Below are 13391 nucleotides of genomic sequence, written 5' to 3'. Positions count from 1 at the left end.
CCCCGGCTCAGAACTCATGGGGAAAAGTCAGGCCAAGAAAACTGACGCTCTCTGTGCTAGGACGGAAAAAAAAAAAAAAAAAAAAGTTCTAACACAGCAAGCTAAAAATCTCAGCTCTGTGCAACAAAGAGGTCTGGATTCCCGGACGCACAGATGTTTGGGTCACACTCAAATTATGAGAACTCTCTGTTCCCTCCCGCCCTGCAGACAGCACCTCATTCAGACCTTGGCTCCTCATCCAAGCTCTGAGATGGAGCAAAGGGGACGGACGCATGCACTAGGCACAGTAAACAGCCAGGGAGCACGCAGGGACAGGACAATGACAGTTTCTGATTTGACTCAGGAGGACACAGATGCCTCACTCAGCATGTTGGCATGTTGGCCTGTAGATCTGGGAAGCTCCACAAATCTTTGAGCTTGGGTTCTTGGAACTTGGACTGGGGATATAGACTAGGGAGCATGCTTGCTGAGCACGCGTGAGGCCACGGGCTCCATTGCCAGTACCGAACAAACCGGCCATGGTAGTGCGTGTCAGCAATTCCAGTGTTCTGGAGGGTGCAAGTGGGAAGACACAAAGTTTAAGGTCATTCTTGACGACACAGCCTATGATAGATGAGACCCTGTCTCAAAAAAAAAAAAAAAAAGGAAAATGTCATGGAAATGATATGCCAATGTGAAGCGGGAGGTAGCATTTCAAAAATTTTGTTCTTTGTGACTGGTCCAGTATCTTCCTTATCAGCATCAATCAAGAACATAATTGGCCTAATGAGCTAATAAAGTCAATGTACTTCAGTAAACCTAAAGAGCTCCAGCTTGTGGTGTATTCAACTAAGACTCTAAATGGAATGGTGCCAAGCGGGATTTCCTTTCTGATGTAACTCGGGTAGAATTCAATCTAAGGCGGCTAAGAGCATACAGGTGCTTAAAGACGGCCCTTCACCGTGAACTCCCTGGCTGCTGATGACACGGGGAATGAAGGCTAACTGCTTCGATAGCCAACGAAATGTGTGAAAGCTCATGGCGAGTGAAAGGACGGATCGCTAGCATGTGCTAGCTTATACATTACAAGAACACACTCACTAGTGGCAGCTGTGACTGGCTAAGCAGGTGGAGAGCAGGGCTTCTTATCCCCGGCCCCTCCCTGTCCCCAGAAACTGGTGTCTGCTCCCCCACCAGGATCAAAACCCGGAACTGTGCCTTTCCCACAGCGCAAGCCACCCCAGGAAAACTTGGTGCAGAACTTACCCACGCACACTCCCCTGTCTGAGAAGTGGTAGCCCTCGACGCACTCACACCGGAAGGTTCCTGGGAGGTTGTTGCAGACTGCGTGGTTCCCGCACCGGGAAGGCTGCTCGGCACATTCATCGATATCTGCAGCAAATTGTTGATAAGAGGACAGACTTTTTAACCTCGTGAAACACCATCAAATAGAAAGCATTTTCCTCAGAGAGGAGATCCCTTTGAAGACACATTCTTCTACATGCCCAAGGTGATATAAAATAGAGATCGTTTTTTGTTTTGTTTTGGTTTGGTTTGGTTTTTTTGCCCTTTACATAACTTAGTGACGTATGTGTGCTTCCTCCTGAGTGAGTTACCAAGGGGACGAGTATCCAAACAAACCACTCATACCAGAATGGCAAGAACACATTGGAATGACACAGAGGACTGCTCTTGCAGAGGATAAAGGTTTGGTTCCCAGAGTAAAAGTAAGTAAATCTTTAAAATAAACTACCTTTAAGGCTGGAAAACTTATGGCCAATTGAGAATCTTTTAATGTTACCTAGGATTTAACGGGCTCAAAGGCAAGTTATTATATCATATAAATGGTGGAATGGTGGCCTTTCATGTGACAGAACTACAGCTATCGTGGGTAATGAGGAGCAAAAACGTATGCCTTGGAGCTGAACCAAACTAGGTTCAAATCCTGCCTCCCTTTGTTATTGACTTGTATGGGTAGGTTAACTACTCCACCTCAGTTTCCCAATTAGTAAATAAATATTATAATATTCATTGTGACATTATTTTGAGAGTTGGAGAAATTCTCCAATTCTAAGGGAACACACAGCACACTTAAGATGTGTAACCATGATTATAATCACCACACACCTATTCTATACCCTAGTGCATTCTGGGAACATAGCTCCCAGACATCTGACACACAAGTCTGGCTTCGGCTTGTCTATGAATACCAGTAGTGTAAGACGGGTTGGTTAGATGAGAAACGGTGCTGACTCTTAATCATGCCATCTGTCCAATGACAATCTAAAATTCGGGTCACAAGGCGCTTCCTCTGCTGGCCCCATATTCAGAGGGTCCTGAGATAGGTGTGTACAAAGGGTTTTATAAAGGCTGGGGCTATTCGACCCTCTCCCCTTTCAAGTTTCCTAATGTGAACCTAATGCAAAGCATCCTAGGTCCACCTTTGATCGATAGCTTATCCAACACCCTTCCTTGTTGGTTTAAAAAAAAAAAAAAAGGCTGCTGACTTCCTGGACAACCCAGCGTAAAAGCATTTTGCAACATTAGCCCCGTTTGTACTGTAGTTTGCTCTATACCTTCACACACCCGATGCTATTCAACATTTTAAAAGTGTGTGGAGGTGGGTGATGTACACACGTGTGCCATGGTTTAAGGTTTAGGATCTCTGTTGGGAACAGCTGGAAGGGTAGAGGACGGCTGGGGCTGGGATTGAGGACAGGTGTCACGGGAGCCCGCTTGCCAGCTGCTGCTCCCCCAGCATGGAGCACGGTCTCTCCCACCTACCACCTGTGCTCCCTGCGGCAACCAGGACCCTCACACCAGGTGGCCGGGCCCCTGTGCTGCCCTCAGACCCAGCAGCAGAGCCCCGGAGCAGAACAGCAGTTTTCCATCTGGAAGCCAGGGCCACGTCGTGGAGGGAGCGTGTCCAAGCCCCTTCATTGCTCGCTGGGAACACTGACAGAGAGGGGAGATGTGTTGTTCAAGAGCTGCAGAGGCCGCAGCCGGCCAACAGGGCCTTGGTGCACTGGGGTCGAGGAGGACTGCTCCCAGCCATCAGGTCTGTAAGGATGAGCCAGGCTGGACACCGCTGGTTTGGACAAAACCCTCCCAATGTACCCACTAAGATCCCATGGTCTTTCTTTACAGTTTGCCTATTTTTCCTCATGTGTGCTTTAAATCTCTTCTGTTAACAGAGTCCAGGTCCTTAACCCTTTCTTTCACGGACATGGCAAGGTGGTAACTATAGCAACTGTCTGCCATAGCACTCCATAACATCTGCTTGAAGAGGACGTTTCAAAAATCTGGTCAACTTCCTTTCGGAAAAAGAGAACCGCTTTTTAGCTGAATAGGAAAACCATGGGTTATTCATTTTTATTAAATAAAAGAAAAAATTTTTTTTAAACCTAGTATCTTCATGTAGCTCAGGCTGGCCTCAAACTCACAGTCCTATGGCTTCCACTACTGGGTGCTGGGACCACAGTTTGTTCCACACACTTGGAATTACTTTTTTAAATTGTTGTTGTGTGGTAGGGGTGGTGGTGTGTGTGTGAGTACGTGTGTGTGTGAATAAGGGTGAACACATGCCCCTGCATGCATGTGGAGGTCAGAGGACAGCCCTGGGGAGCCAGATGAGGCAGGGTCTCTCTGTGATTTCTTCTGTCATGTGCTCCGGCTTAGCTTGCCTTCAAGCTCCCTGGTGCTCCCAGTCTCTGCCTGCCGCCCTGCCGTAGGAATGCTGGGAGTGCAGGGGTACACCCCACATCCAGCTTTCAACAGGGGTCCTAAGGCTTGAACTTGGCCTGTCAGACTCAGGCAGTAGGCCACCTCACCAGTCCTAGAGTGATCCTGTGACTTTTCTCCACAGGGACTAGCTGGGTACGTTTTCAGTGACTCTAAGTCTGCAATTTCTTTCTTTCATGAATGCCTTGCCCTTTGAGGAGATGATCGATGTGTGGAATGTTTTCTAGAAACTCAAAATTTTACCCACTGAGATATTAACTGACACTGCTCCTCTGGACTGCAATTTGAGGGATATGTGGGTGCCTTGTGCCATGAACTTCAGGTGAATTCGTGAATTACTGGCTCTGAGATTCCCCCCAAAATCTCTTCCCAGTGGGAAGCTCACTGGGAGACTGTTAGCTAAAACCACTCTTGCTTTGCCTGTTGTTGTATCCCATAATAGTCAGTTCACTCCAGTTCCCCTCTCAGGAACGACCCCAAGTTAAAAACAACACACAAATCCAGATGCTTGATGCCATTTCCTGTCAAAAGCCTCGTGTCCAGATGCATTAACGCCACGTTAACACCGAGGCTTGTTCTGATAACTCAGAACAATAAGAAGCCTGACTCAGGACATGTCCACATTCCAGCAGGCTAATATCCCAGGACAGTGACTGACCAGGGACAAAAGCGAGAGCATGCATGGCCACCGGTCTTCCTGAATAAGGCTTACCAAGGATTTCCAGGGACAGCGGCCTACATAAGAGATGAGAGGGCGGGTGGGCAGGGGGGTTTAGAGGGTAACTCTGTGTCTCCTAAGAGGAGCGCTCTCTGGGAGAAGCTCAGACACCAAGAGCAGCGTGAGGAGGTCACAATAGGCAACGGCAGACACATCTCCTCCACATGTGATGGATAATATTGACGGTGAGCTAGACAGGACCTTAAATCACCTAGGAGACAAGGCTCTGGGCATGTCTGTGAGGGATTGTCTAGATTGAGTTAACTGAGATGGGAAGGCTTATTCTAACTATGCACAGTATAATTCCATGAGCTGCAGTCCCGGACTGAATAAAAAGGAGAAAGGCTGGATGCGAACCTCTCCCCTTCCTGACGCCAGTGTGGCCAGCCGCCTTGAGCTCCTGCTGCCGTGCCGTGTCATGATACATTGCACCTTCAAACTGTAAGCCAAAAATTAAACTTTTCCTTTCATGGGTTACTTTCTCAGGTGTTTTGTCATGGCAACAAGAAGAACAACTATTCTCCATAAATGTAGGTGGCTGATGGCATTATATACACATTGAGAAGGTATGGAGACCTAAAGGAATCCCTCATCTCTGACATGGTCCTCCAACCATCACCTTCACGGCAGGGTTCCACACACATAAAATAGCATAAAATAGCACCATGCTGCTTGGAACTGTCCTGAGCCAGTGGAGCCATTCATAACAGGAAAGGACTGGCCACTGACAGCCACAAGCAAGTCAGTTCTGGGTTCCCTCTCCCATGCTCTATGCTCAGATAGGCGAGTCCCAGGCAGAATAGTACCAGACACACACACAAAGTCATCAGCAAGCCACCCAAACCATCATCTCTGTAAGCACAAACCCCTGCTTGTCAGCGTTTCAGAGCCCCATGAGCAAGCATCCTACATGGAAGGGGTCACTCCAAAGCACCCCAGCCCTACATCAAGACCTACATACCAGAAGTACCTCTTGCTAACAAGATGGGATCCCAGAGCTCATCCAGCACGAGTCCCAAATCCTAAGCATGCTGGGCTAGCCAGGGCTGGTTCCCTAGTCATAGAAGGATGAAGACAGCAGCAGCCTATTTTGCTGGGTGGATTCTTGGGAATTCATTCCCCTCATTTGCCAGGGAAACCTACACCTAACATGTCTTCTTTTTATTTTATTTTATTTTGTTTTGTTTTGTTTTTGTTTTTCAAGACAGGGTTTCTCTTTGTAGCCTGTAGGCTGTCCTGGACTCACTTTGTAGACCAAGCTGGCCTCAAACTCAGAGATCCACCTGCCTCTGCCTCCCTGAGTGCTGGGATTTATAGGCAAGAATTTCTTTTTATTAGTGAGCACTTCAGTGAAAATTTAAGTGGCACTGGTTAAAGTGTCTGACACTCTTACCCTCAGCAATAGATGGTCCTTTGCTATTTTAATAGATTAAAATTCAGTCACCAACAAATATCAGGCTGTCTACACGAAAGTATTTGAAGTTTTGAACTTTAAATAACAAAATAACTGATACCAGAAGGTGGCACTACAGATGCTCCAGTAAAAGATCTAAGTGAGTCACTTGGCTCACTCCAGTGAGCTCACTTTAATGTCCCTGGCTCACATGAATAAACCTCAGCTCCTGTTAAAGAAGAAGCAAATGCTGACGAAGTTGTAGACAAAATTGGGCTTGGGAGCTAAAGAAGACAGCAAAACATTTGCCATGCAGGCATGAGGACCTGAGTGCCATCCCTAGAACCCTCACAAAAAGCAGGGCATTGAGGCGCATGCTTCCGATCCCAGGTTTGGAGAAGCAGAGCCGGGATCCCTGGGGCTTGTAGTGCAATTGGTAAGCTCTGGGCCAATAAGAGACCCTGTTTCAAAAGAAGTAGACAGAGTTCCTAACCAATGACACCTGAGATGCCCTCTCATGTCTGTATGCATGCAGTAAACCCCATATGTGTATGTGTGTGTGTGTGTGTATACAAAAAAATCATGGAGAAAACTGGGACTCCTGTACACTGTAGGTAGAAACGGAGAATGGTGTAGCTGTTGTAGAAAACAGCGTAAAGGGTCCTCCAAAAACTAAGCATAGAATGAGCCACCAGACTTACTTTGTTTATGCAAAAACAAAGCAAAAACTGAAAGCAGGCGCTTCAACAGAAGCCCTGTTCATCACACCCTTGTCTGCAATATTACAAAGGCAGATGCAATGTGTCCACTCACAAGGGGCTGCCAGCGGGTTCTAGAAAGCATCACTGGCGGAACACTCTGAAGGAAGATGCTCCTTTCATCTGAATGGATGGAGAAGCAAAGAACAAACACGCATCACGCGGTACATCATGCAGTGTGGCATTCAACCTCCAAAGGGAAAAAAACAGCCATTCCGACCCATGCCATGACATGGATAAATCTTGAGATTTGCACACATGATCTTGAATCTTGAGCAAAATAAGCTAGTGGCAAAAGGACAAATGCATACTGGTTCTAGAACCAATAGATTCATAGAGATGCAGCATTGAATGGTGAGAGACAGGAGCTGGGGGTGAAGATGTGCAACAGGGTACTGGGAGCTGTGGTCTAACAAACACAGTTTGTCGTACAAGATGATCCAAGCAAAGGATGATTGTGACGATGGCACCACGGCAGCCTGAGTGTGTTGAACAGCACTAAACTGCACATTTAAAAACGGTTTAAAACAAGGAACTTTGTTCTATTGCTGAGAAACTGATGATTGAAGGGCTGACGATTAAAGGTCAGCAACCCCCACCCCCACCCCAATGTTACCAAGGACACAGCAAGCGGGTAGCATACACAATCCAGGCACGGTACGCCTTTCGTGGTACGTTTTGTATGTCGCACATTCATTCTTGTGACATATACCCAGCTTCCTGGTTTACAGAACCTGGAGGCTCCCTCCCAGCCCGACGGACCAGAACCCCACACATCTGACCCCAAAGCACTACCGTAGCAGGTCCGCCCATCTCCTCGGAAGCCGACAGAGCATTCGCAGGTGAACTGTGTCCCGGAGCCAGGGCGACAAGCCGCGTTGCTGTCGCACCCGTGTGTGCCGATGTAGCATGGGTTCTGGAGGGCGTCAGGGGAGCCATCTGTGAAGGCAGAGACAGAGATCAAGAACCCTCCAGAATCCCTCCTGTCACAGGAAGTAAGCCACAGGGCAGCAGAGTAATGGAGACCAGGGCCTTGTGTGCTGCATTGCAGTGGGAACACCGAGCTCCACCCCTCTGACCCCTTCTTTGTTTCACTGACAAACAAGACTAAGTTGTGAAACTATGGCAGAAATGAGAGGTCTACTGGCTGAGACCAGAGTGTGTGTGTGTGTGTGTGTGTGTGTGTGTGTGTGTGTGTGTGTATTTTTCTTTTTTTTAATGAGAAATGGTCCCCATAGGCTCACGTACTTGAATGCTTGGTTACCAATTGGTGATGCTGTTTGAGGAGGTTGTGGAACCTCTGGGAGGTGAGACCTTGCTGGAGGAAGTTAGTTATGGAGGAAAGACTGAGCGTTTACAGCCTGGTCTGGTTCCGGCCCACTCTCTGCTTCAGGACTGCAGCCGAAGAGGTGATCTCTCACTTCCTGTCCAGCCTCCTGCTGCAGTACCTCCCCCACCCTCCTCTGGAGCCCTAAGGTAAAATTAACCCCTTCTTTCGTATGCTGATTGTGCTCCTGGTATCTTATATCACAGAAAAGCAACTAAAACATATTCACAACTAACACATGCCCACTGTAGAATGCTATTGAGCTGTGGAAAGAAAAGGCATCCTTCGATTCTGTCCACATGGGAGAGTCTGGAAATCATCACACTGAGTGAAAAATCAGTCAGGCACAGAAAGACAAGTACCACCCAGTCTTACATGTGAGAACTAAATATGTTGATTTTACAGAAGGATCAAGAAGAATGGCTACCTGAGGCGGGGAAGGATGGAGGAGCTGGGGAGAAGGCCAGAGGACAGCTAGCAGGTCCAAGGGTGCAGTTGGATGGAAGGAGTAAAGTCTAGTGTTTTATGGGCACAGTGCGGGTAGCTAAGGTTGACATCAAATAATTACACGTCAAAATACAGAAGACTGAATGTTCGCAACATTGACAAATGCTACATGTTTGGGATGGACATGGCCCTAACCACTGCTTCCTGGAGATACCGGTCAAATTGGTTAGCTCATGTAACACACTTTGAACAATTATTAATGTCATTCTTGGTTTTTGTTTTTGTTTTTTTTTTGAGACAGGGTTTCTCTGTGTAGCCTTGGCAGTCCTGGCCTCGCTTTGTAAACCAGGCTGGCCTCGAACTCACAGATATCCACCTGCCTCTGTCTCCCTAAGTGCTGGGATTACGAGTGTGCCCAGCTGAAGATTTATTTATTTTACATATATGAGTGCTCTACCTGCATGTACATCTGCATGCCAGAAGAGGGCATCAGATTCCAGTATAGATGGTTGTGAGCCACCGTGTGGTTGCTGGGAATCAAACTCAGGACCTCTGGAAGAGCAGACAGTGAGTGTTCTTAACCACTGAGCCACCTCTCCAGCTTTTAATGTGATTCTTTACTTTAAATAAGTAAAAATGAGGTTTAAAAAAAAAAGTTCTATAGAGCCAGAAGTAGCCTTTGGCTGGTTGGCTCTGTGAGGGAACTTATCAGGGTAGCATTCTGCCCTGATAGCTCATGAATAAATAGCCCAGATACCACCATGAATAGGCCCTTGGTTGAAAGAACAAAGGCGGGTCTGTCTGCCAAGAGCCACTGATGACCCCATGTATTTCTTTTTTCTCTTTCACAGGATGTCTGACCATCATTTCCTTCTATAGACTGAAAGAGACCAAAATCCCTAATCCAAGAAGCAGAAATTTGATGGGCATAACTACTGAGTCATGTACAGGCGCGCGCGCACACACACACACACACACACACACACACACGCACACAGACACACACACAGGCCCCATACTCCTTACCCCTCACAGGCCCAATGGAGTTGCTGAGGGCATAGCGCAAGATCCTCTCCTCCTGGTTGTACAGGACAAACACGCTGTCCACAGAGAGCTGCTGGGTGCTGGGCAGGGCTGGCCTGGAGTTATCATGGACACACTCCTGGAAGGTGATGGTCTGACGCCACTGGTAAACATGGGTGCGGGAGGGTGCGTCGCCATCCCGATCAGGCTCAGTCACCGTGTATTCCCGGGTGGAGGAGGAGGTGATCACTGAGGTGTGAGAGAAAGAGATTCATTGGAGGCAACAGCAGTGGTTCCTGCTCACGACGAAACGAGATGGCAAGCCTGGTTGCGGCATCTTAAATAAGAGAATGTGTGTGTGCTTGGATGATTCCTGCGCCTTCTCCTCTCCTACAGCGTCAATGGTGGCGCTCACATCAGTCCTTGCTCACTCCTATCCTCTAGAGATGAGTGAGATCCGACAGGAGCAGAAGCTCAGGAGGTGTCCCTAGACTCGTTCTTCCCACCCTGTGGCAGGTGAGGTGGGAACCACCAGCCAGGTACTAGCTCCTTTTGCCCCAGCTTCCCTTTCAGAAGGAGTTGAGGGTGAGAATCTGATGAGATCTCATGTGTGGATTACATGGAATCAGGCGGCATTTGAACTGGTTTCCACAGATTTTCTTACTTAGGAATCAGTCAATTAGTGGTCGCTCCCCAACCATCTTAGACTAAATAGTTGTGTGCCATTAAAAGATACAATATGGGATGTCATGGAGCAGCCAATTTTGGAAGCGCTAACCTCAGCCAAGGAGAGGGGCTCTTCATCAAGAAGAGCATCAGTCTAGGCCAGGCAACAAAGCCCTCCACTTCCCTTTTTGTTTTTTGTTGTTGTTGGTTGTCTTTTTTTTTTTTTTTTTTTTTTAAGTATAAAGGACCCTTTTTATTTCTGAGTTCTGCTGCAGCCTGCTCCACATGAGAACCAGGAAAGCCAGAGGATAAATAAAAGATCAGTGTTTGCTGTCTCCCATCCAGCTCCCATGTGCTGGCTGCCAGCGGGCCATCTGGCTGCATGCAGGCAGTCTGGGGACCTCGGCCTTGTCTCCTCCCTTCCACAGGTTCCCAGGCCCCCAGAAAGAAATGAGACTGAGTTGCAGAGGCCTGGCCAAGGGTACCACCTTCCCAGATGATGCCTTAACAGCACCATTATTAAAAGCCAACTCGTGTTTGACTCAGAGTCTGTCTCTAGGCGTTGAGTTTCCAAAATGGGTCAGAAAGTTAGACCTGATAACGCAGGCCTGTCACCCCAGCTTCTTGGGAAGCTGAGGCAGGAGGTTTGCAAGTTCAAGGCTCCCTTGAGCTACAGAATGTGTTCAAGTTCAGTCTAGGCAACTTAGTGAGATACTTGTTAGGGGTCAAACCTGGGACAAAGGGCTGAGGTGCCTATTTAACACATCAAAGGAGATGCTGGCTGTCCCTGCTCCCCTTGTCCCTACCTGTTACAGGGCTCCCCTGGTTGGCACACCTACTCCCTCTATACCTTTGGGCCTTCTGGCTGACGCACCTGGCCCCCTTCTACCCCCTCGCCCTTCCTCTACCGGCTCTCCTCACGTGGCACAGCTCGGTCTGGTCATACTCACTCTGGACTCTCCCACTGACTATAGCCTCCCACTAGGCTCTCCCACACATCTGTAATAAACTTTCTCCTCCACCATCCCTAGGAGTGGTCATGGCCTCACGTTTCCTTTTTATTTCTTTTTTTTATTAAATACTAATTAAAAAAAAAAAAAAACTAAAACTTTATAAAAACAAAAAGAGGGGCCGAGGGTGTAAGCCAGCGGTAGGTCATTTGGCTAGCATGTACAAGACCCGGGTTTCATTTGCACTATTGCAAGAGACAGAAATTTGGCCAAGAGCTTGGGATGTAGCTCAGCATTACGGTGTTTGCCTAAGGAATCAGTTCAGTCCTCAGCGGCATAAACAAACAAACAACCAGAAATTCGGCCAAGATTCGTGATGCAAGGGGCCATTTCATCTCAGCATGAGGAAGGGGAAGCTAGCATAACCTACATTTCTGACACTAGGAGGACCACCCAGTAGGCTGGGACAGATTCCTTAAAAGGACCTTTCAAAGCTGCTTAATGAAACTAGTAAAAATTCACCATCTAACTGGAAGGTTAAATCGTAACAACACACTACAACTGATTTAAATGAAAACGACATGCCAGAGATGACAAACTGGTTCTTCTATGCTGAATATGCAGAAGCCAGATGTCATGGCTCATACCTGTAAACCCAGTACATGGGAGACAGGGGCAAGAAGATGGCTTTCAGTTGGAGAGAAGTTTGGGCTACAGAGCTTTAATAATCATCCTGACTTTTTAAATGGTTCTGACGGGCCATATAAGAAAATACTTTTGTTCTTAGGAAAGAAATATCTAAAGCACTTAAGTGATGATCTATGAGGACATTACTTTTCAACACTCGTGGAGAAAGGGGTGTGTGTGCGTGTGTGTGTGTGTGTTTTACAATATAGGCGGCAAATGTTAGGAACTAGCCAAGCTAAATAAGTGGCACACAGAGTTCTTGCCAGTCTTTTAAACTGCAAACAGATGTCAAAGGAGAATAAGTGTAAAAACTACAAATATATAAATTATACTAAAATCTTAAATCATAGAATATTTTGGATATATGACATAAGTACAGATGGTAGACACCAGAGAAAAGGTTGCAAAATATATTTAAAAGTCTAAAAATTATATATAGGCTGATTCCCTGAGGTTCCTTTTTGTCATTTTGGTTTGTTTGTTTGTTTGTTTGTTTCTAGCCTTAAACTAGTGTGTACCTGAGGATGACAGTGACTTCTGATCTTCCCAATTCCACTTCAAAAATGCTGAGACTTACAGACATATGCCACCTGACCTGGTTTATGCAATGCTGGGGGTCAAACTTAGAGCTTCATACATTCACTGTATGTGGGTAAGCACTCAACCAACCCAACTCAACTACGCCATTTTCTGGCTGTCGGTTTTCGGTCTTTGAGACAGGGTTTCTCCGTATAGCCCTGGCTGTCCTGGAACTCGATCTGTACAGCAGGCTGGCCTTGGACTCACAGTGATCTGCCTGCCTCTGCCTCCCAAGTGCTGGGATTAAAAGCGAGTGCCACTACCGCCCAGCTTCTGGGTGTTGCTTTTGGTTTTTGCTATGTGGTTCAGGTTGGCCTGGAGCTGTAGCAATCCTTCTAAGTCAGCTTTCCAAGGTCGGGAACGACGGATGTGTCCCAACACATCTTATTTTTGAGGGAAAGGGATTAAAGAACCTTCTGCGTCTCCTGTTGCAGATGCTAGGAAGACTGTCCCAGGTACTCATGGTCATCACAGTGGGTGGGAACATGCAGACCGGCAGGCTGCCCCAGGACTCCCCGTTCTGGACTTACCTGAGCTGGAGTAGTGGTACAGCTCCGTGTAGGGCTCAATGTGCACCGAGGAACCATGGGGGATGTGAGGCACTCGGCCCTCCAGCTCTGTGTTGATGGTTAGGTGGCCATGCTCATCGATCCCACTGAACTGCTGCTTCAGGACCAGCTTGCCTGGGTGCCCCACAAAGCTCACCTCAGCTTGGCGGGTGAACTCACCCCCTGAAAAGCAAGACAGGCCTGTCACCCTGCCGTCTGGCCAGTACACCCTCCTCCCGGCCCTAAGTACATGAAGTGAGAGACAGGCAGAGAACTCTTCTGTCCTGGCTTGTCAACTAAGCCAGACTCAGAGCTAAAAGTACTGTGTGGTATTTATTTCTCCCATGTAGAATCTAGTCTTAAATTTACATGTTCAGTATGATATATTTAAGTATATTATATATTTGTAGAACACACTAAAGGAGAGCCTGAGGGGAAGAAAAGATATAAGGGGGAGGGGGAGGAAAATAAGAGAGGGCAATGGGGTACATATGACATGAAACAGGAAATGGTATTGATTGGGGGGGGAGAGTAAGGGTAGAGGGAGAATGAAGATCTAGTGAGTAGGAGGCAGC

The 13391-nt window shown here is 47.4% G+C and overlaps 1 protein-coding gene across 2 annotated transcripts in view; it reads right to left on the bottom strand.

Moving 5' to 3' along the window:
• Nid1 (nidogen 1) overlaps window positions 1-13391 on the bottom strand; it is a 71999-nt gene that overhangs the window by 23413 nt on the left and 35195 nt on the right. The window contains exons 7-10 of one of the 2 annotated variants that reach the window (XM_055603939.1): window positions 12799-12999; window positions 9390-9635; window positions 7385-7528; window positions 1246-1371 (exon numbers count right to left, since the gene is read on the bottom strand). In XM_055603939.1, the coding sequence (XP_055459914.1) occupies window positions 1246-1371; window positions 7385-7528; window positions 9390-9635; window positions 12799-12999 (717 nt within the window). Of the gene's footprint in view, window positions 1-1245; window positions 1372-7384; window positions 7529-9389; window positions 9641-12798; window positions 13000-13391 lie in introns of both variants that reach the window. The other variant, XM_055603938.1, reaches the window with a different exon arrangement.

This window comes from Psammomys obesus, unplaced genomic scaffold (genome assembly GCF_907164565.1).
Source record: "Psammomys obesus unplaced genomic scaffold, mPsaObe1.curated_primary_1811, whole genome shotgun sequence".
Classification (NCBI taxonomy): domain Eukaryota; kingdom Metazoa; phylum Chordata; class Mammalia; order Rodentia; family Muridae; genus Psammomys; species Psammomys obesus.
The sequence above is the reverse complement of the archived record's forward strand: the minus strand, read 5'-3'. Positions and strand labels throughout refer to the sequence as shown.